The 22,671-nt window shown below is 35.4% G+C and overlaps 1 protein-coding gene across 1 annotated transcript in view; it reads right to left on the reverse strand.

The window, feature by feature from the left end:
* The window catches only part of SNTG2 (syntrophin gamma 2), a 165,278-nt gene extending 148,954 nt beyond the window's left edge, over positions 1 to 16,324 (reverse strand). The window contains exons 1-2 of the mRNA XM_040550870.1: positions 16,283 to 16,324; positions 14,576 to 14,713 (exon numbers count right to left, since the gene is read on the reverse strand). Coding sequence (XP_040406804.1) covers positions 14,576 to 14,713; positions 16,283 to 16,324 — 180 coding nt within the window. The remainder of the gene's footprint in view (positions 1 to 14,575; positions 14,714 to 16,282) is intronic.
* Between the last annotated feature and the right edge of the window lie 6,347 nt (positions 16,325 to 22,671).

The following is a 22,671-nucleotide window of genomic DNA, read 5'->3' on the forward strand; positions in this document are numbered from 1 at the left end:
TTATACAAATGTGGATTAAATATCCAGCTGATGTGTTTCAGCATGGTTAAGAAGATCTGTATGAAAACAGAACTGTCTGCACACATACTGTATAACAAATGTAATCTAAACAAAATAATTGATGTTCACTTATAGAGGTGACAGAATAACGTTTCCATCAGATCTTTGATTGCAGGGACACGCAATGAAACTAACCTGAAATTTTCACAAAGGAACAGAAATCAGTGAGAATGTCAATGTCCACCTTCTGCTGGAAAGCAAGAAGGCAAAGGAAATTGCCAGATTTCCTTTCCTTTCTTTTCCTTTTTCCAGAAAAGGAAATTGGCAGATGTTTGGCTGCCTTGAGAATGCATTAGCTGGGAATTAGTTAAAACCTTTACATATGAAAAGCTACTCTGTAATGGTAACTGCTATCCACTTTTTATTCAACATTTATACCACTGTGATCCCCAAAAATGAACTATTCAAAAGTCAGGAAGGTTGTTGAAAGGAAGAATAAAGGGGAGCCAGCTAAGAAAATTAAAGCTCCATAGGCAGCGTGAGGAGTTCTTAAGGCTACCACACAGATCCACTGAATGCCACTTATTAGAAAGACTTAGCTAAGAAAAAAAGGAAAAAAACAGGAGGTTATTAGATGTAAAAAGTGGTGGACATCATGTTTAAAAAGAAAATGAGAAAAAGGAACATAAGCAAATAAATTTAAAAACTGAATTGGACAGCAACAGTAAAGAGAGTTTCAACAATTGCCAAAAGGAACCACAATTAATAATAAATCTTCAAATCTATCAGGAGCAGGAGGCCTGCCAAAGAAACCACAGGAACAATTTATGATCAAGGCATACTCAGAGGAAAGAAGGGTACCGAAGGGAAGATAAATAAACACTTTTCATTAGGTCTCACTGTAAAAGAAACTAGAAATGTTCCTCCAACATTTTTTGTAGCACAAAGGATGTATGGACCTGTCTTAATTTGAAATCACTTTAGAAGCAAATGACTAAATAACAGTAGCAAATCACCAGGGTCAGATACCATTCACCCTCATCTTAAAGGAACTCAAGGATGAAACGAAGTAATAGCACTGGAGTGTTACTTCTCAAGAAAGCCTTGATATTCAAAGACTACAACACTACAAGTAAAATTCCATTTTTTTTCATAAAATGTTTCAATTAAGGTTTAAACTTAAGGCCTGCACTATACAAATTAGAACTGTAGGAAAAGAAGTGTATGTATCTACAGACAGTAAGAGAAACTGTAACAAAGAACAGAATCGCTAGACACTTGAATCCACCTTGAAAAAGAGAAAGCATTTTTTTTTAAAGAACAATGTCTTCCAAATCTACCAAGAATCTCTGACGTGGTCAACAAGCATGCTAGATTTTTATTGAAAAAATAAAATAAGCTTAAATTATTCAAAGACTTTTGACAAAGACTACTTTTAAGGAAACAAAGGAGCCATGAGCGAAAAGCCTTGCACAGATATACTGCTAACTAAAATTAGTTAAAAAGTAGATAGAAAACAAATGGATGGATTAAATGAGTAATTCTCACAATGGAGGAAGGTCACCAGTGAAGTTCCACTTCTGTCTATATTGTAACCTGTATTATTTAAATTACTTACAAAGATATATATATATGTATAATTAAAGGTATGAGCAATGAGATTATCTTCATTGCTTACTGAGGTAGGAAGGATGAGTGAACTGAAAATATTTGCAGATCTTATTAAACAGTCATCAGGCAACAAAACAGCAGTACAATACTATAGTAGATAAATGCTAGAAAGAAATTATTTTTCCCATGTACATTATTAAGTACATTTCCCATGTACATTATTACATAATGTAATGCACATTAGGATTGATTCTGAATGAGCTGTTTCTAATATGGAGACCAATAAGGTCTAACAAGACCTTAGAGTTGAAGTGCAAGGGAGAGACTCTTTATCAGGGAGTTTAGCAATAGGACAAGTGTGAGCGGTTTTAAACTAAAAGAGGGTAGATTTAGATTAGATATAAGGAAGAAATCCTTTACTATAAGGGTGGTGAGGCACTGGAACAGGTTGCCCAGAGAAGCTGTGGATGCCCCATCTCTGGAAGTGTTCAAGGCCAGGTTGGATGGGGCTTTGAGCAACCTGGTCTGGTGGGAGGTGTCCCTGCCCATGGCAGAGGGGTTGGAATTACATGATCCTTAAGGTCCCTTCCAACCCAAACCATTCCATGACTGTAAGACATCATCAGTTCATCGTTCAGCAGTGGTCAAAAGCACAAATTAAATTTTTGGAAGTCTTAGCAAAAGAACACAGACCAAGCAAAGAACATTATTACAACAATGTAAAAATCTGAAGTTCACCCCACATTGAATACTGCATCCTATTCTGGTCCCCTCATACCTAAAACTGCTCAAAAAGGTTCAGAGAAGGCCAGTAAGGCTGATGGAACACCAGTTGTGACCAGCCACCAACAGGATTTAACTCCATTCACAATGACCCTTTTGGACTGGCCATCCAGACAAATTTTACCCAGTGAACAGTATATCTGTACTGAGAATGCTGTGAGAAATGGTATCAAATGGTTTGCTAAAACATCACCAAATGATACTACTAGGAACTAGGTTTAGGAAAAAAAAAAAAAAAAAGTGATTCTTTGTGGAATGTTTGGTGAGAAAAAAAAATCTGAATGTTCGAAGTCTACACATAATCAGGGGGAAATTAGACAAATATACAAAACCATATTCTGCTCAGGAATAACTTGAGGCAGGAAAACTTTTAAAAGAAGTACCACATATTCTTGTCTTATCAGCTTTCCAAGGGATACATCAACAGCTACCATCGGAGAAAAGATACTGTACTTAGAAGATGTCCTGTCTGACTCAGTTCTGAACTCAGAACTCATTTCTTATAAATTAAAAATTTCATGGCAGCAAAATTTGGACAGAAACCCATACTAGCTTTGCAAGCAATTATGAAAGACAATTCTACTCTAGAACTTCATGCCAAAACTGAATTGCAAGATTTGTCAGGAAATGAAAGGTTTTTTTCCGATATTATTGATAATTTCATGCACATAGGCAGATTAAAATACAGTGTTTTTGCCTCAATCAAACAGACAAACGATTTATTTAATTTTCTAGTTGTCTGCAGGTTATGCATCTTTTTTATTTTCAGACATTTATTTATTATTTGGGGCTAAAGTAAGACAACCATCATTATCAGTAAAAAAAAAAGCAGAACTACAGTTGACTGTACAATAGCTGTATCATTTTATTTTATTATAGGCAAGAAAAACTCTTTAGTAAGTGCTAATAATCATCAATCTGAACAGAAAAGCTGAAATTAATACTTTTATGCTTCTTAACTAGCATTTTGTTTTGCTAATTATACACTTCAATAAAATCTAGAATTTATTTAATCCTTCATTTTAAAGGTTTCCAAAGTACTAAGTGTGTACACTGTAATGATCAACTCCTTCAACAATTATGTACCTCCGATAGCACAGTGCACGGTAGGTTTTTTTTGTTTCATTTTATTTTTTACTTCTAGGCAACAAGAGAAAGAATAAGTGCCCTACATGGAACTTCAGGATGCACTTGAATAGACAGGATGTAATTACTAAAACTGTAACTGATCAAGATACTAACATGAACTATTATTATTTTTCTGGGACCTTTTATTGCTGCAAGTTGTTGAGGATTCTATCATATATGCTTCTCAAAGTGATACTGCCTCTGTCATACCTATATTAAGTTCAAGAATTGGATTAACAACTTGGGTATGACAGCCCTAGCATCATGCTTTTTATAAGCAAATACATTGACCAGTGTCAAAAGTACCAGCGAAAGAAAGAGAAGGCAGATTTACCCACTAAGTGTTTGACAGGAGATTTGACCTGCTTGTATGGCCAGCAGATCTTTGATTGGGTAAGCTGGCTGCTTCATTTTGACTTAATTTACTGTGGAAGAATATGAAGTTTAGAAAATTATTTTCTCTTTGAATGACAAATTGCAAATCTGAAAAGGCTACTACCATTTTCATATTTGTAATGCTTAAATGTTCTACTGTCAATGTGTAGTCCAAATTTTATAACACATTCATTTTCTAATAAAACTTGCAATTAAGGAATCTTTTAGAAGGAAACACAGAAATACTCACTGCAGAAGTCCAACTAGGACTACAATTTTTCTAAATATAGGAGTAATAGGATTTGTATTTTAAACAATTAATATAGCACTATAATAATACATGTTTCAAGGATGTGGATTAACAACAGATCTATTTCATAAAAATCTTGCATTATACGGTGCTTGAAATTTAAGCAAACAGATAAAAATATATTTAAAAAACAAAAAGCTTGTTTTATGTTCATGTTATTTTGATTGTTTCCATTTTTAAATGAAAATGTTCCTTATGAAAAAACAACAAAAATATAAAAAGAAAATAAAAAATAAAACTAGTGAGGTTTTTTTTGTTAATACTCTGGAGCTAACAACAGTTCCCATATAGAAGATTATTTCCTTGCTTCCAAGGTAGAAGATTTTTTTTTTTTTAATTTTTCACAAATTTGTTGCTGTTGTTCAAATATTATTTTTATTATAAAAAATGATTTGTTCAAATAGTCCCTTTTCTTTTATCCCTAAGCAATGTTATCCAGTCACAGCTTCAGCTGTGTTATCTTCAGATCTCTGAAAACGACTTCCAAATTAGTTGACAACTTCCAAATTAGTCAGCATTCCTTTTACCACAGAAAACTTATCTGATTGTCCTTAATGGCATACCTGCGTGGATGTCATGGTTCATACTGAATTACTTCAATCAACTGTTCCAACTCTTACCTTGCCAAAGGTCTCAACTCTTTCTTCTCCATTATATAGAATTTAAAAGCCAGTAACAAAGGCAATCCATATTGCCTAATCACACATGCCCAAGTGGAACTTTTGTCTTGTTCCAATGAACAAAAACATTGAAGAATACGTGTGCTGACTGAACTGTTTTTTTTTTTTTTTTTGTACGTTCAAAGACAACTGAACTGCGTTTAAGAAAGCAGCCTACTTTTTGTGAAAGACTAACATTTACAACCACCAAGACTGCTAGCTAGGTACAAAAGCAGATTTCTACGGATTAAATTCACATAGCTGCAACAGTGGAAGGACAGAATTTAAATTTTTGGTTAGAAGCAATATTTAGGTGCTTGATTTGTCTGTCTCAGTCACTACCCCTCTCATGGAGTAGCATTTACTCTGCAGGAGAGCCAGAGCGTGACCACCAGGTTTATACCTCATCAGCATATACAGCTCAGGGACAGAGGCTTTATTTCTTTATTTTGGAACAATATCATCTTCTGTGCACTGAGGCAAACAACTGCACTGCAGAAAAAGTTGTTAAAGATATGAAGAAGCAGAAATACTTTTGCTCCAGCCTAAGATGCAGATGCCTTTGTGCTGAAAAAGAACATGTAGCTAGCTATATGGGGGGAAGGAGGGTCTTGAAAGGTCTCAGCAATCACTGCTGAACCAGTGAGGCAGAAGCTTTCAAGAACTCCAAGAATGATTCTAGACAACAATATGCTGAAAAACAGATCCGGTATAAACTTAACAAATATAACAAATTTAAACTTAACAAACATAACAAATGCAGACAGCATATAAAAGAACATGTCAATACCTGTATAGATTATAGTATATATAGACTAGTTAGTATCTGTAGGTGTAATGCTGCTTGTAAACAGCTACTGAAATTCAAAACTTTTAATAATAGATTTATTTCCAATAGGCTTTAAATTATTTTTTGAAGTCTTTTCCTCTTGGGAAAAAAACATGAATGGCCACTCTCATTTTAAGCATATTTCCCTAAAACAAACAAACAATAAATATCACTAACAACAACAAAACCATCTTAATATATATGCCTATCTACTGAAAAATAGTTGAAAACAATCTTACAGTTTTAATGAAGTTTCAAAAAGAATAGATATTTTTAAATGTAATTTGGAAAACTATATGATCAAGTACCTGTCTTTTAGGTATGAGATAGCTCTTGACATAAAAATACTCTAGATTCTTTTAAACCACAATGACTTGACAGAAAAGTTTCTCTTTAGAAAGGTCTTTTATATCTCTATTCATTCATATGAAGTGGCATGACTGGAGCTTAATGGGCAATGTGAGAAGGCAATTACAGTCCTTATTTTTGTTAGTTAGGTTTTTAGCAAGATTTGATATCCCCTGTAATGCCTGCCCATTTTGTCATTATTACCAGGTTGTTAAAGCACAGGACCAGCACTTGTGGAAAAGGATCTTTCATTAGGAAAAATATTATGTACCTCAATGAACAATGTACTAAAGGGATTTCAGAAGGTGAATGCGCTTGAAGCACTCCACATGCATTGACATAAATGGATATATTTGGAAAAGATTCCATCCATAGATGGATCCACAATATTTTCTATCCACAATAGAAAATAAAAGCCAGTCTTGGTCAACAGTGGCAATAACAGCAGTTTGCCATCCAAGCCCTTGGGAAACATATAGGGAAAAGGAACAACAAAACCAAAAAAGTTCAATATGGAGAGTTAAAAGAGAAGTCTGCAAACATGGATGCAAGGGAAGAAACACCCTGATATAAGAAGGAAAAAGAAGATAGGTACTTAAAATAACAGCCATATCTTATCTTTTTTTTCAGCAACTCTTCAAGCTACCACAAGGAAGTTAGGAGATAAGAAATGATCGAAGAAACAGATCCAGTGAGAATGTGAGACCCGGTGAAATGTGAGATAAAATGCAGACATCCTGCCAGTTGCTGTATATTTGAAAGGAACGAAAAATGGTGCATGGAGAAGAATATTTGAAATCCCGCAGGAAGTTGTCTCCTCAACAAAGATGAGGATAGACTATGGATATGGATTTTCTCAGCTCACACTCTCTGCCTCTCCATTCCCAGAGCTTCCTCAGCAACTTGAGCTAAATGCATTTAGCATCCTGCCGTGTGCTGAGATTTACACTTCTGCTCATACAACCCCCACTTCACACTGATTGGCAGGGCATTTCCACCTTCCCAGTGGTTGCAAGCTGCAGACAATCTTTTGTCCGTCTCTCTTCCTAGAAATGTGGATTTTAGACTACAGCAGGGGCTGCTCTTGGCAAGATTCTTTCCACGCACAATTCAGAAGAAACACCATGCCTAGGAGAGTGCGCTCAGCAGCCCTTACAAGAGAAGGTTATGGGTTATGGTTAATCACCTTGTCCAACAGTTTAAGCATGATACAGCTAGAACCATACAGCTTTATGCTGGCACATAAAGATATACGACATATCATGCAGCATGTCAGAAGAATTACAGTGCCATCATCAAGGACTGTCATACAGAGATTCTTTTTTCCACTACACTTTGAAACTAACTGTTGAAAGAATGCTGAACTTATCCAGAAAGCACTGATTTTTAATTGCTTCTTTAGCCACTGCTGTTACTATTTATGTTACCATATGGTCCATAGTCTTTATTAAAGACCACAAGAACAAAAAAATCTGATGAAATCAGTGGAGCATGAGGAAAATGTAAATTTCAGTTAGCCACTTTGGCCAGAGATCTATGCATTTTCACAGGTTGTCAATACTGCCCTCTTCTCTACTCTTCCTCTACTGCCCTATAAACACCAGCATCTTATAATTGATCATATGAACAATCAAATAATGCATTGAAAACTAATGTAACAGCTTTTTCATAAAACAATATTGGGGCTGGGATGTCAATTGAAGAACTTTGCTACAAATAGTATTTGCTATACTGTTGGTTATAACATGCCTAGCCTGTAGGAAAAGCTTTTTGCTAATAAATAAATAAATAAATAATAAAATTTGAAAACGGTGTTTGTATAAACTTTATTCCCAAGTCTGTGTCATTTTTAAGTGCCTTTACAGTCTTAGAAATAGTTATACAGGTATTAAAATGAAAGTCTAACATCTTGGACAGTGGAATTATGAAGACAATGGAAATACCATTCAATAAATCTCAAAACAGGCATGAATTAATCCTCCATGGCATCATGTAATGCCTCACTCCACAATTCCATGAAGAGGAGGCAGGCTATACTAGGGAACAGGCAGACAGAAAGCAAAAGATTACTACAAATGGAAAAGAGTTGAAACTTTCAACATTTTGCAGTGCACAGGATGTAATCTTTTCCCCAAAGGAACAAGAAGAGTGAGTGCATCTATAACAACTGAGGCATGCCAGTAGCTGTCGAGTTTCGTACAGAGACAAAGCAAATCTTTTCACATGCTAGCTGAGATCTGGGACAGCTGCAGAGAATCCTTAATAAGTATGGTATAGTAAGATATTTTTATTGGTTTATCTTATTTTAACTGTTTCTATTACTGTAGATCAAAGTCTATTTTTTTTTTTAGAGTAAAACAAAGTCACTTGTTTTATTTTAGCCTGCCAACCTAAAGGAGGATTATTCAGAAAAAAGAATCAGATTGTTCTCAGAGTTGCCTAGCAAAAAGATGAGAGGCAAGTTTCTACTTGCAGTTAAGAAAATTCCAATTGAGCATAACTGTAAAGAATTTCACAGTAAAAATGATTACGCATTAGGAGAGGCTGCCTAGGGAAGTGATGAAATCTCCATCTTCAGAAATATTCTGAACTTGAAGGGACAAAGCCCTCAGCAACTTGCCTGGGCCATTGTCCTGCTCTGAGCAGTGGGTTGAATTAGGTGACCTTGAGAGGTCCCCTTCAATCCAAATTCTGTGATCTATTCTAGTAAAGATGACCGTGACAAACCCCACTGTAGTTTATTCTCAGGGGTGTAGTGATCTTATTAAACATGTCTGAATGAAACAGTCAATGCCAGTATGAGTTCACAACAATCCTCAGGTACATCTCCAGATTTGTAAAATGCTTTATTTGGGAGAAGAGCTTCCTTTGGTAAGCAGTATGAAGGACCTAGACTACTGCAACTGACAATACAGAGGACATCATCTACAGATATGGATTTCCAGAGTTACTAACATACACAGGAACCTGTGGCAGGATAAGATTATGCTTCTTTTTAAAAATAAAAAATAAAAAAAACTGATTTCTTTCAAATCAAAAGGCATTCTATAACATGAGTTATAGCTAACTCCTGCCAGAACACCTGTTCTTTATTTGAATAATTTCATCTGTATTCACTTTGTGCAACATTTCACATGATGACTGCTGTTTTGATGAAGATGAACAGCAGAGCTTGCATCCATCATTATCCAACATACCATCACTGGAAATGCTCATTTCCGCTGCAGGTATTCTGCCTCTAGCTTTTAAAGACTTTAAACTGCCATACAACCTCTCACAATATATATTATTGCAATTTACTGATCTTGACAGTCTGCCATGTCTCCATGTACAATAGATGAACTGAAATTTTAATAAAGGATACATACTTGTATGTATGCCTGGTTTACCACATAGTAACATCAGTGTTGTGCTACCTTTCCTCTCTATCTTGCTGGTATGAATGCTCACCCTCAGCTGGACTCTCCTTCAAAAGATTATTTTTCAGAGATATCCATAGTCTCCTTTGCATTCCTCTGATTTGTTACAGTTATTTTTCTTTTTACTTAAGCTACTTACTCTTTTTATCTTTATTATTAAAGTTTGTTTTTTTTCATCGTGCTGATGAATACTCATATTTATCATTCATTTTGTGATACTCAGTCTTAACTGTTCTCAAAATGACAGCAGCTTGTGAGCTTTCATAATAAAGATCCTAATCAATTACTTGATTGCTTTTTTTTTTAGATACCTAGGTCAGTTTTCCAACTTATTAAAACAAATAACAAATGGTTAAATAATGCATTTTCTCCATACAAATGATTTTAGTTTCAAAAGAATAGTCTTCCTTTAATCACCCACTTGATGTTTCAAAATATAGAAAAAAATAATATTTTTTACCTGTTTTTAAAAGCTCTTTTAAAAATTATTTCAGACTAAAATACCATACCAGTGATGGCAGAACAGGTTCTGGGAAAATACCGTAGTAACAGCAGTTATCACAGAATCACAGAATTGTAGGGGTTAGAAGGGACCTCGAAAGACCATCGGGTCCAACGCCCCTGCCAAAGCAGATTCCTTAGAGCAGGCTGCCCAGGTAGGCGTCCAGACAGGCCTTGAATATCTCCAGAAAAGGAGACTCCACAACCTCCCTGGGCAGCCTGTTCCAGTGGTATCTAGACAGGAAAAAAAAATTACTTGGGTTAAAAAATAAACTTTAGCCCTTAATACCTGTTCTCTAGAAGTATGCTAAAATAACATTCTTCTGTGTCTGTAGCATCTAAGTTATAAAGAAAAAAAGATATAGCTGTCTCATCAGGGATTGAAATGGTACTTTATGGCCCTGTTTCTATTTTTGGAATTAAAAAAATTCCAGTCCTGCTTTTTTTTTTTTCCTCTCTCCTTTTAGAATCAAATCAAATCGAATAGTTCAGTTGAAAGGTACCTTATTCACCTACCTCACTTTATTCTGTCAAACTCCAACTAAGACAGGACTTGTGAAGCTGGACAACTGGGTACCCAGGATGAAAAGGTTTTTGTCATTCTAATTCTATTCGCCTCACACAAGCCTCTGAAGACTCCTCTTCCCACCAATAAGCCAGGAGCCTGCCTCAGAAACCTGCCTGTCCACTGACCAAGTCAGAAGCATTTCAGCTCTGAGAGAGGGAATCATTGTAAAAAGCTTGATACATTTCTTTTCTTTTTCTTACTTTGCAAGTAGAATTGTCAGGGAAGAAAAGATGCAGAAATAGAATACAAATTAAAAGAAAAAAAATGTTTATGAAAAGAAGAAAGGCATAAAACTGTGGGCTGATAACATGAAAAGGATGGTAGCAATACACATGGAAGAAAAACAGAGTACTAAGGAAGGGAGTGAGGCATAGAGAATACGTAAGAAATTAGTTTCAACATGGTAAATGGCAAAAAGTTATAGAAAATCACACTATGCAGGAAAAGCATACTATGAAAAGTAAAAAAAAAGGAATGCCTCTCTGTTTCTTCTTTAACTGACAATGGATCTTTCCCTGGATTTCATACAATCGATTACTTTCTGTGAGTATTATTAAACTACATATCTGGAAAAAAAAAATCTTTTGTCAAAAAAATACTTAGAAGTTAGTTAAAATGTATTTTTTCTCCCCCTATATACCAGTTCCATCAATATCTCCATGCTTTGTTTCTATGAGTGCACACCAATGCTGATGCACCCTTACACACTTTTATTTCCTACGAGTCTGAACACCCCAAACACAATAGTCAGGAAGATTTGCTTAGAATGTTTGGATTTTCCAAACTTGAATTTCTGAAATACATTTCGGTGGAAAGATCAGATGTTTAGTAATATAGATATAAATCATTTAAATATTACATATAATCTGCTTTATGATTCATAAATGTAATAATACATAATCAAACATTGAAAAATGCTATTTCCTACAATTGTTCCACTTCCAGAAGGATTTTTACAGACATTTAAATGCCATCTTGTCTACTGTGGAAAAACTTGAAAACTAAGGAAAATAAACAGTTGCCTTTACACCATTTGCTTCTATACACATCTTAAATTCCAGAAACCATGTTCTTCTTTCTCATTACTGTACATCCAAGTCAAATGACAGAAAGACAGCTCTACAATTTCTCATCACAGGTGAAGCTTTCTCTGTGCATAAAAATAGCACCTGAATGAATGCAGGGTGGCATAGTATGAAATAAGATCAAGACGATGCTCGTAAAAGACAGGTATTTTACAGTGACAGCCTTTTATCTGTACAATCAATATGAGATTGTTGGGAATAATCTGTACTGCTGAAAGCCCAAACCACCGCAGTACCTGTGATTGCTGGTGTCTGCCACTCCTCAGCATTCATTGCTGCGTGGGGCCAGCTGAGATCTGAGTTAAGCATCTGCAAATCCTGTCCTCAGGATCAATGAACCCGTAAGCTAAACTGGGGCTGGAAGCAAATGTTGTCCTACAGAACTGGCTGGAGACCAAAGCACTATCACAAGTAGACACAGAGGTCTATTTTTCAATTTCTCTATTCACATATATCCGACCTAAGAAGAAAAGTTACTCTAAAAGCAAAATCGTTCTGAATTCCTTCTATGAGTTTGAGAAGACTACAGAGAAAAAACAAACATGTTATTTCTATTTTTGTTGCAAAGGAACTAGTTTGATGAATGGCCATGTGCAAATACAGATTAACTATGAGTAACTAAGAAAGAAAAGTATAGAAAGAAGGAGAATAAATCAGTCAAAGTCATTGTTCAGGACTGCCATAGAACTGACTTTCAAGTTACAGTTTCCTATTAATATTTTGAATCATACAGACGAGGGATGAAAATTATTTTTTTGAACCACTTGAAAAGTAAAGCATTTATCTCTTCTGAATTTAGCTTGTACAGCTATAAATTTAAGACTTCAGAATTACCAAAAATAGCTCTAGAGAACAACCAGCTATTTCAGCCTGATTTCAAATTCTTCTTTTGAGCTCCTATATGCTAGTAATTCACACCCTGTAAAATACACAGGGTTCATATTAAATGTCCTTTATTTTAAATGCTAATTCTCCAGAAGTTTTTATTTTGTTAAAGTATAATATAGAAAAAGCAAATATTGCCTTGAAGTCATGACTTAATCCATTTTTTCTCATTAAACTTTGACGAAAGATGCCCACATGGATTTAATATAACACTTTCAGAGCCTGTCCTTCTATTCTGTCTTCCTCCAGGAAATACTATTTAGGGTACCCATAAAACGTAGAAGTAAAGAGTATCAAAATCATAACACAAATTTTGACACTTTTAAGTCAATATCTGGGTTAACCATTCCTTCTTTATTTTTTATGAGATCAATGAGTGATGATTAATAGAAATGTAGTTTTGATACAACTTTTCCTCAGATCCAGTCAGCCTGTGCTGATTCATTCAAGAATTAGCCTAAGACTAGGTAGGATAGAATTACAAATCTTTTCCTATGAAAGGAAGTTTATACACAAGGCATTTAAATACCACAAAGTCCAGTGCAATCATATACACTTATATGCACAGATACAATATATTGCACAAAATACAATATATTGCAGCCATTCACATATTATTACAATTATTGTAATCGTAATTAGTATAAAACTTATCAACACTATCAACAGTGTCTGCAGTTAAAAGCTGCAGCATTGCACATTTCCCAGTGAAGCACAAAGTATATGCATGCTGATTATTTTTGGCTTAGGTTTATATTTATTTCAGCAAACCAACCAGCATGTGACCTGTCTCTCACTTCACTGAGTGGTCTCCCACTACCTGCCAACTGATGCAACCTTTTTTTTATTTTTTAAGAGCATCTCATGTTCCATTGAGTTCCACTGGCAAGTTTTGAAATCAGTACAAAATGCTTCCAACCACTAAAAGCTGTTTGTTTCAAATTAATTTTTGGTGTGACATTAGACTATATATACACATATTTACTGTGACAGAAATGAAATGCGTTTTTGTGGTATATAAGCAGAATCTCTCACATAATCGCACATACATGTATCTGTATATGTATATACTTATACTCCCTATATACTTTTTGGCTCCTAATTTTCAGCAGGGTATCACAAACTCACTTCCTGTCTCTTGGTGTCAGATTTTTTGCTTATTGGAAATGTGCAATACAGCATGCAGACGGAAGATTCCCTCTTGGCCCTCTCCAAGGAGGTGCATTGCCATGCGTTGCTCATCCTAGCGAATACCATCAGAGTTCATGAAATTTATTTCACTCAATAACATTTGGGATACCTATACTGAGTTTTTAGAGGAACACTGTTTATATGAGGAAATAAAATACAGTGTTTGGGAACACCCATAATCTAGAGAACATCGCCGTACATCTTATGCAAAGTGCTACTAGTTTTTCTAGTGACATTATGAAATGGTGATACAGAAGACTCCTCTGTAGGTTAGGGGTGCAAAATGTTTTTGAAAAAGCACCATAACTGAATTTGGAAGAAAAGGCAGAAAGACATATATATAGATACACATGCTGGCACTGATTAAGCCCAATCTCTGCCTAAAAAATTGAAATAAGTGTCTGTCAAGTATTCTCTCAGCCACCTCTGTGCCCTTATCTGTGAACAGATAACAGACATGTCTTGAACAGACAACTGCCCATACTTGATACTCCAATGAAAAAAAAAAAAAAGACTTTGGTGTATTAGTTTCTCTTAAAATGTTTTCTATAGGAAACAGAGCTTTTTTTTTCAGCTTTTTTTTCCACTTTTTTTTTTTTCCCATTTAATAGCCTAACAATATTTGGTGGAAGAATGCTGTATTCTCATCATTTATAGATATCTTCTCTACTGTTAAGGTTATATTTGTCAGAATAAAGGACATATAGCACTGGTAGAAAAAAAGTAAGTTTTTGCACACAAGAATGCACGTATGCACAAAAAACAACTCATCATTACATATTTCTATTACCCAATAAAATGTCTTGCACTCCAATACCATAATCTGACCTCTGTAGAAGATATTAAAGTGCAGTCGAAAACACAGAGATATAGAAGCACTTACATTTGCACTGTGATCACTTCCACTAACACAGACGACATCTTGTTTTTGAATTGTTAATACCTCTTTTGTGAGCTTCAGTCGGATGTCATAAGCATTTTCAGACACTTCGTCATACAACAAAGCAATACCAGTTTTAGTCTGTGAAAGCAAGGCACAGAAACAAAAATTTAAGTATATGAACATTTCTTAATGATAAATAACAACCTCTATCCCATTCAATGCATAAAACACATATAAAGAAGCATTGTTTACAGAAAGTGTTAAACTGGTCTGCTATTCAAGCTCCAAATGGATTAGACATAAAAAGCCTCTTCTGTGCTGTAAAAAGTGGGCTAAATTGCCTTTGAAATAGGCATTAATACATAAAACAGTACATTTGTACTGTTCCACGAAGGAATGTCGTTGAAGTACGTTCTGTTTTTAATTCTATGACTTACCAAGAAACAGTATTATAAGCAGATAAGTAATGTATGCATAAATGTACGTGAATGCATTTTCCTGTTCCATAAAAAAGTAGAGATGTACAACATTACTTCTGACTCAGAGATGTTCCTTCCACTGTGTGAGAAAAAGTTCTGCATCCTTTATAAAAGTTGCATTGAAGACAAGGAGTTTTATTATGGTTCAATATTAGGTTTTCATATTGTGAAACTCACAAATATACATATTGTAACCACATATAAATACAGGTGCTACAGGGCTTCAATTCGTTTATGTCAAGATGGGCATATATTTCTGAAGTTACTACTGGACTATTAACGAGTAAACTCTTTTGGATAGTCAAGTATTTTGGTATTAACAAGGATTTCTCCATGAGAAGTTGTAAATAAAATCTATTTTAATCTTTGGTTTGTTCATTTATGTGCAAATTTACCATTAATATTCAGTCAGCTATTTCCTTAAACAAAAAATGGGGATTTAGGACTGCTTACAGCTATTTGTTAAAATAAGAAGAGTAGTACAATTTCATAGCTTTATAGTCTTTTCACAGAAGAGGAAAAACAACAGATCTTTTCTGAAACAGATGATCATATTTAAGAATAATATTTATTAGTTTATAATGTATATAACAATATTATCAGGTCACTGCACTTTCCTGTACGCAAATGAAGAATAATCATGCCTAATTTAAAGTTTAGCTGCAGCATTTGTTTTCAAAAGACTGCTCTAAATTTCATTGAATAGTAGATTACATAAAGAACAGAGTAATGAATTAAAGAAGAAACATGCCCTGTGTACTTTTAAGTCCTTTGATTTAAAAGTAAAATCTAACACGGAACATTATAATACTATTTTCATTTCTACAGAACCAAGGAGAAAGGTCTGTGGTGTCTGTTAATAAAAACTTTTGATCTTTAAAGGCAATTTAAACTTAAGGCACTTAAATACTTAAATTTAGATGTGGTGTAGCTCTAAGCATCAACAAGTGTCAAAGCCTCCCTCGCAACTGATGGAAATGCAAAGTGAAGCAATTAAATTTCCCCTGAAGTACACACACAGCACATGCTCATGGCCACAGCTGCCATTTAAGACACCTTAGGATATCCAAGATATCCACAAATGTAAGGCTGACACAAGTGTTAGGGGAGATCTGGGTCCTTCTAGCTGGAGATGAAACCAGACCTCCACTATTATACGAGGTTGCAGACACTGACCATGCCAGCAGACATCCACACATGGGTATCTTAAGCTTGAAAAGAATCTCACCAAAGGTTTTACAATGTAGAAATTCACATCTAGGATGGTCATTTAGATTCTGTAAAGCCAGTGGTGAGCAATAGACACCTCTGAAACGTGATTTCCCGATCCCTTCTCTACATCCATCTAGAAGGGAACAAATTGCATCATAGCTCTCTACTGTGACTTAAAAAAATAAATATAAACGACAACTCAGACACAGGTTTCTCATTCTGGACAGATAAATCTTGCCCACGGTGTTCTCAGGGAATGCCTAAAGGAAACCAAGTTCAGCGAGGGTGTAACCTTTAATCATTCTTGCCTGTTTGGAAACTGATGTGTATCAATATTCCCAAGGTTTTCACATTTTTTAAACTTCCAGCATGTGTGAATGATATATCAGTATTATTTATAAATGAAAATGTACAAAATTTGTGTCAATGCTTTCTGCTTAAAAGCTATATACCACATAACAGCAGGTATTTTCGAGCAGTAGAAGAATTGCCTGGCAAAACCACCTTCCCCACACTGTTCTGCTGTTCACAGGTTCTGCATGGCATCCACTTGGACCGGCAATCACTGTTACTTCTGCTGACACACCAGACTGTGCTTTACAGACACATCTCAAGAGAGCAAAACCCTACACGAGCACTTTACACAGTCTAAAAGCAGACCTTTCTCTGGCTAGTAATTGTTACATAGGTTTAGAAGTAGCACATTGGAAAAAACTCTGAACTTTCATTGTAACAGACAATCAAGTAATGAATGAAATATGCAGAGTAACTGATTAAATACGTTAGCATTTTCTATCACATTATTTAAACTAAAAGTCTCATTGAAGCTCATCTATTCCTATTAAAATCCAATACCTACCTAGCACTTCATCTAACTCCTGATGTGATCTACGATGACATGCAACAATACCTTATTTGCTTTCAGAATCAATAAGATTAATCTAGATTTCTCTCAGCCTTTCAAGTCTGCTTTTTTTAGACCATTATAAATGGCTGTGAATCAGAGTTCAAACATTCCCTTGTTCACCCTTTGTGTTGAAAAGATGATACATGCAACTCTATCGGGCAAACTTCAGTCCAAAGTGCTTCTTCAAAGAAAGAGGTTTTAATGGGAATTTAGTCTTTGCATGTACTTGTATATCCACCAATTTAACTATGCTAGGTTTGTCCTGAATTCTCATTTAAAAAACTCTCTCTGTACAGTACCTCTACCTCTTCCAAAAACTGGTACCAGAAAGAGGATTGAAAAATAAAATAACTCTCCAAACAGACGTAGTAACGTTAGAGTTTATACACCAGATCTACATGTGTTGGTTTTTTTTTAGAAAAAACATGTAGAAAGAGCAGAGAGTTGCATAAGATTTAAGTGCTTACAATGAGAGATAGGGGAATATAAATTAAAACTCAGTTGGCAAATGAGGAAATTAAATGTTGGTTTCTATACCTTTGATGAATTTTCTAGACACTGGACTTAGGAAATGGAGAGGGAGGATGTGTGTGCGTGTGCACACGCATGTGGAGGGAAGAAGAGGGAAAATAAAGGAGAACAGTAGCATAATTGTCACATCAGACGTGACTTTTAAGAAAGCTTAGTCACTATCCTGTTTTTGACAGAAAAATTACGGAAACTTACTTTCTCAAGCAAGCCCCAAACCTGTCAATACCACACAAAAGAAAACAGCACTCTCTAGAGGGAGCTAAAACTGCAGGTAAATACTTACATCATTTTATTCTTGTCTACTCCAGGCATATCCCTAGCCATCGTATTTGCTTTAAAGCACTCCCGTTTGCAATAATGTTTTGATACCCTACTCAAAATACCCCAGTTCTTTCAGAGCACTAAAGACTAAATCTCAGAGCTGCAAATTCTGTTTCCAACTAGACATCTCTAAGCCAAACTTTGGTGTAACTGACATAAAACACTTGTCTTCCCTGCTCTAAGTTTTATTTTGAAAAAGTTTGCAAAAAAAATAGGCAGAGTGTAAAAGTGGTGTTGAGGTGTACCGGGTTTTCTGTAGAAACTATTGATTTGTTTATGGCCATTTGTTTCTCAGGTGGACGCAGCAATATTTGTCAGGCTTTTCATCCTCGTAATTGAAGACCAGGGGAACATGTTCAAAGCTCTTACACAGATCATCAGAAAATTCATATGAGAGTCATAAAAAAAATCACAGAATGTATTTGTATGCATGTAGAGGGAATGTCAGAATGCATGTGTTGCAGTGGTATTATTTTGAATTAGACTGTGAGGTTCTCAGTAAATCCAAACCTCTCTTCCCTCTGTCTATGTATTTTACCACGTGCGATCTGTTACCAACTAAATGGAGTATTAGTTTGTTAGACCCTTATGAAAATAGTTCCTCTGGAGTTTCCCCTACTTTATTTAAACAATCATTTTCACCTGTCCATTTAGTTTCACTGGTCCTCCTGCAGAAATCAGTATTTGCTGATTCTCATCCTCAATAAATGTAGCTTCAGTGACACGGTAGTTTGATTTTTAACTGATAAAATGCATTCATAAATTTATACACTTACAACATCTTAAGGACAAATCTTGAAGCATCATATTTGAACCTAAACTTTTCCAAATTCCACATGTAAATACTTTACAAACAATATTTACAAGCAATATTTACACCTCAGAAGTCTAGTGAACAAATTCTCTAATCCAGTTTAATTTTTTTGTTTCCATAAAAACATTCCACTGAAATTTCCTATCTATGGCATATCCATGGTTGGGACGTCTGCTGAAGGCATGTGAAAAGAGGAGTCACTCATTTTTATCCTACCTTATTTCAAATTAGGCAGCAAAAACACTTTGGGCTGTCCCAGAGTCTGTGCTCTGACCAATAAATTACAGCAGACTCAAATTTACTTTCTCTCGTAACTCCTTTGATACATTTTATACACCACATCTACTATTGTGATCAGAAGACAAAGACGTTTTCTCAGAGCAGGACAATTTAAATTTAAAATAGCCTTGACTGATGAAAAAAAAATATATATATAACGAAAAAGAAACAGGATGAAGCATAATAGCTAGAAGGCATAAGGTGCTACACTCTAGGAGGAACAGCCAGTTGCACAGAAAAAGAAAAGCTTGCACTATTTCCTCAGGAAAGGAAATGTAGCATTGAGGATCAACAGCAAAATATTGTCATCAATATCAAATTGCAATAAAGGCAAACATAGATATTTTGATTGCTCTCCTTTGGGTTCTTTCCTACAGATTTGCTTTTTCTCGCTCTGTCAAGACAGCACCCAAACGTAAACACGGTTCTTCTTCAGCTGTGTAGTACAAAACATTCCTCAACACCACTGAATGAGGGAGGAATAACTTCAAGTCCATGAAGTAATCCATCATCAGTGTTGCATTTAATACATCTCAGTATATCGTTTCCTTTCATACAGTATTATGACAGTGTTGATTCATGACTACACTACAGAAAAGAGATAATGAACTGAAAGAGAGTCCTTAGAAACACAAAAAAATTGAAAGTGATCAGAAACCTGGAAAATAGAACCCATAAGTAATTCTACACTGATTAAGGTTGTTTAGTTTAAAGACAGAAAACAAGATGACATAATGACAGTTTTAAGTACTTAAAAACATATTGCAAAGGCAAATGGAACAATCACATAAGGTAATTCAGAAATCTCTTTCTTTCAAGATGTTTTAACTAGTCTGCCTAAATGGCACAGGTGCTAATCCTCTCACAGGGCAAAATCCTGAAGACGATTTATTTCACATCTGTTTATCTCTGACACTAACATTCAGAATTACATTCTTGCATATGACTGAACCTCTGCATCCAGGAGGACGGTTGACTGGCTTTAGAAGGGCACCCGCACTGAACAACTTGCTACTGATATAGAAGGGATGAAATATAAAACTAGAAGAACTGAAGTTTATCTTTTAGGGGCCTTGTCAGTGGATGAATGACATTTAAAATAAAATTGTCTGATAATCATAATTCTTATAACAAATAATCTGAAGGAGGACTATAACCTAAAAAGAACTGTACGTTTGCCTTTCATGATCAGAAGTTAATTCCAGGCTTAAGGGGCCTTGAGTGAGAACACAAGCAGGCTTTTCAATAGACCAACATGGGATGAATGGATAAGAAGAGCAGATATGTAGGGTGAGCGTAACGCAGCTGTGGAATGCAGAAAATTAATGATTCCATTAGTACTGTAAGCACACAAAGAACCATGCGGTAAAACTAAAAGTAGATACAAGACAGAGATTAATTATATCTTCCTGTAATTAGTTAGAGAGTGCCTTTACAGAATATGTTTCTCCTCTTAATGCACATGGACTTGTGCTTTTTCTCAGCTTTAGCATATTACAGCTCATACGCCTACCAACACTCCTTCACAACTGCCAAGACCTTAATCCTCTTTCCTTTAAGAAATTCTGACTGTAATGATAGTGAATCCCTTAAACAGATTGTTCAGATACACTAGGATTCCCTAATACTGGGGGGCAGAGCGTGAGTATGTTCTAAGGAAAAGTTAAAAAAAATACATAAAAATGCTATGGATGTCAAAACAGTATGCATTTGCCCCATATCTGAAAAAGTAGTTCAAGACTGCCATTTTTAATTGAATAAGTGGAAAAAAAAAATTACACGAGTACATGCTGGTACATGAAAGGCATTAAATCAGGGACCTGTGAGACTCATTGAATATGAGCTATATGAAAAATTCCACATTGCCTATTTATTACAATATTTGTTAGGAAATTACACACATGACACTAATATCCAAAGTTGTTTCAAAATATGGATGTTCCGTCAGAGAGCACCAAAAGGTTCTGCTGGGTGGTTTCCCCCCTCCTCCTAGTCAAGGACTTCTGGCTTCCTAACATGAAATATTGCAGAGGGGTAAAATAAGAAGGAACACAAATTTCCAGACACCCTTCTGCTCTAAATTACTATTGCTCACCATCACCAGTGCCACAACCATCCAGCTTCCAAGTACAGAGGATGTGGCAGTGCCGTTACACCTGTTAGGCCTCGAGGCACTGTCAGGAGATGCTCTAGCCCAACCAATTTTGGAGTCCAAAGGCCAGGACCACGGTGGACACACCTATGCCTTCCACACTGTGCTTCAGGAAGGGTCTACAGCCCTCATTTCCCCCTCCATGTGCACATGTAACTCACCACCAGGTGCTTCCATCTCCCTTCACAACAAGCACAAGACCTGCAGTGGGGACCACAGCACTAACAGCTCAGAGGACCAAGAAACTTGTGCCTGACCCAGGGGTCCAGCCCATCAGCTTCCATCCAGGTTTGAAGAGAAATATCTTAAAGCAATTTGAATGGAAATATTTTAAATGAAAGCAAAGCCAAACTAAATCTGAATTTCATTCCAGTTGGAAAGCAACTGCTAATGTGAATGTTTGACAGTAGATTATTTCACAACACTTCAACAACAAAAAATGTATCTAGAACATACAAACATCCAAACCAACTTTACAGCTGCCTAACTTTTAAGATGTATGCAGAACATGCACATTTTCTTTCAGTTCCTGTTTAAAATAAACAAAGCATCAAGTCAAACTCACCAAAAACTATGCAAAAAAACAAGCAAAGCCGCTCAATAGCCTCAATAAGTAGCTAGTAAGAATATTTATTATTTTCTCACTTTTTAAAAATTCTCTTGAGCATTTCAAGTATGACCTTAGATTCTACGTTTTTATTAGAGCTGTAACACCCTATCATACTTCATACTGCCCACAGGTACTGCTACCAATTAATGGAGAATATCACAAATTCCTGATAATCCCTTTTAGTTAGGTGATTTATATACACACCAAAGGCAGTGGAATATATCTGATGGACATCAGTAATGCTAGGACAGGTCAATTAAGGCTAAACAAATTGAATTACAATATGTTGTAAGCTTTCAGTGTGAGGTGTTTAATAGATACATATATGATAAGAATTAGAAATAAAAATTGTCAGCAACAAATATTGAAAAATTTCAGTACACTTTCCCCCAAGGCACAGTTTATAACTAAAGTATCTACCTTGAAAATTACTTTTTTTCCATAAATATTGATCTCATTTTTTTTTGTCTGCATTTATTAATGACATTATGGATTGATGTTTCACTACATACAGTTGCAAAATATATATTAGCATTACAAATTTGTAGTAGATTTTACCAGCAGCATCACAATAATTTCTAGCAATTCACAACAAAGTTTTTCCTAAGTATCTGTAGCATACAGAAATCTACAAAGATGAGTATTCACTCAAGACAACACCAGTTGGAAAAAATGCTCAAAATACAAACTTTAAAAACTCATTTTGTTGCTTACATCACAGCTTATCCAACACAAGAGCTCTGTTAAAAATAGCTTTAAGGGCAGATTGTTGGGATTTTCTGTTAACGACA

Source organism: Cygnus olor, chromosome 3, assembly GCF_009769625.2.
Source record: "Cygnus olor isolate bCygOlo1 chromosome 3, bCygOlo1.pri.v2, whole genome shotgun sequence".
Taxonomy (NCBI): domain Eukaryota; kingdom Metazoa; phylum Chordata; class Aves; order Anseriformes; family Anatidae; genus Cygnus; species Cygnus olor.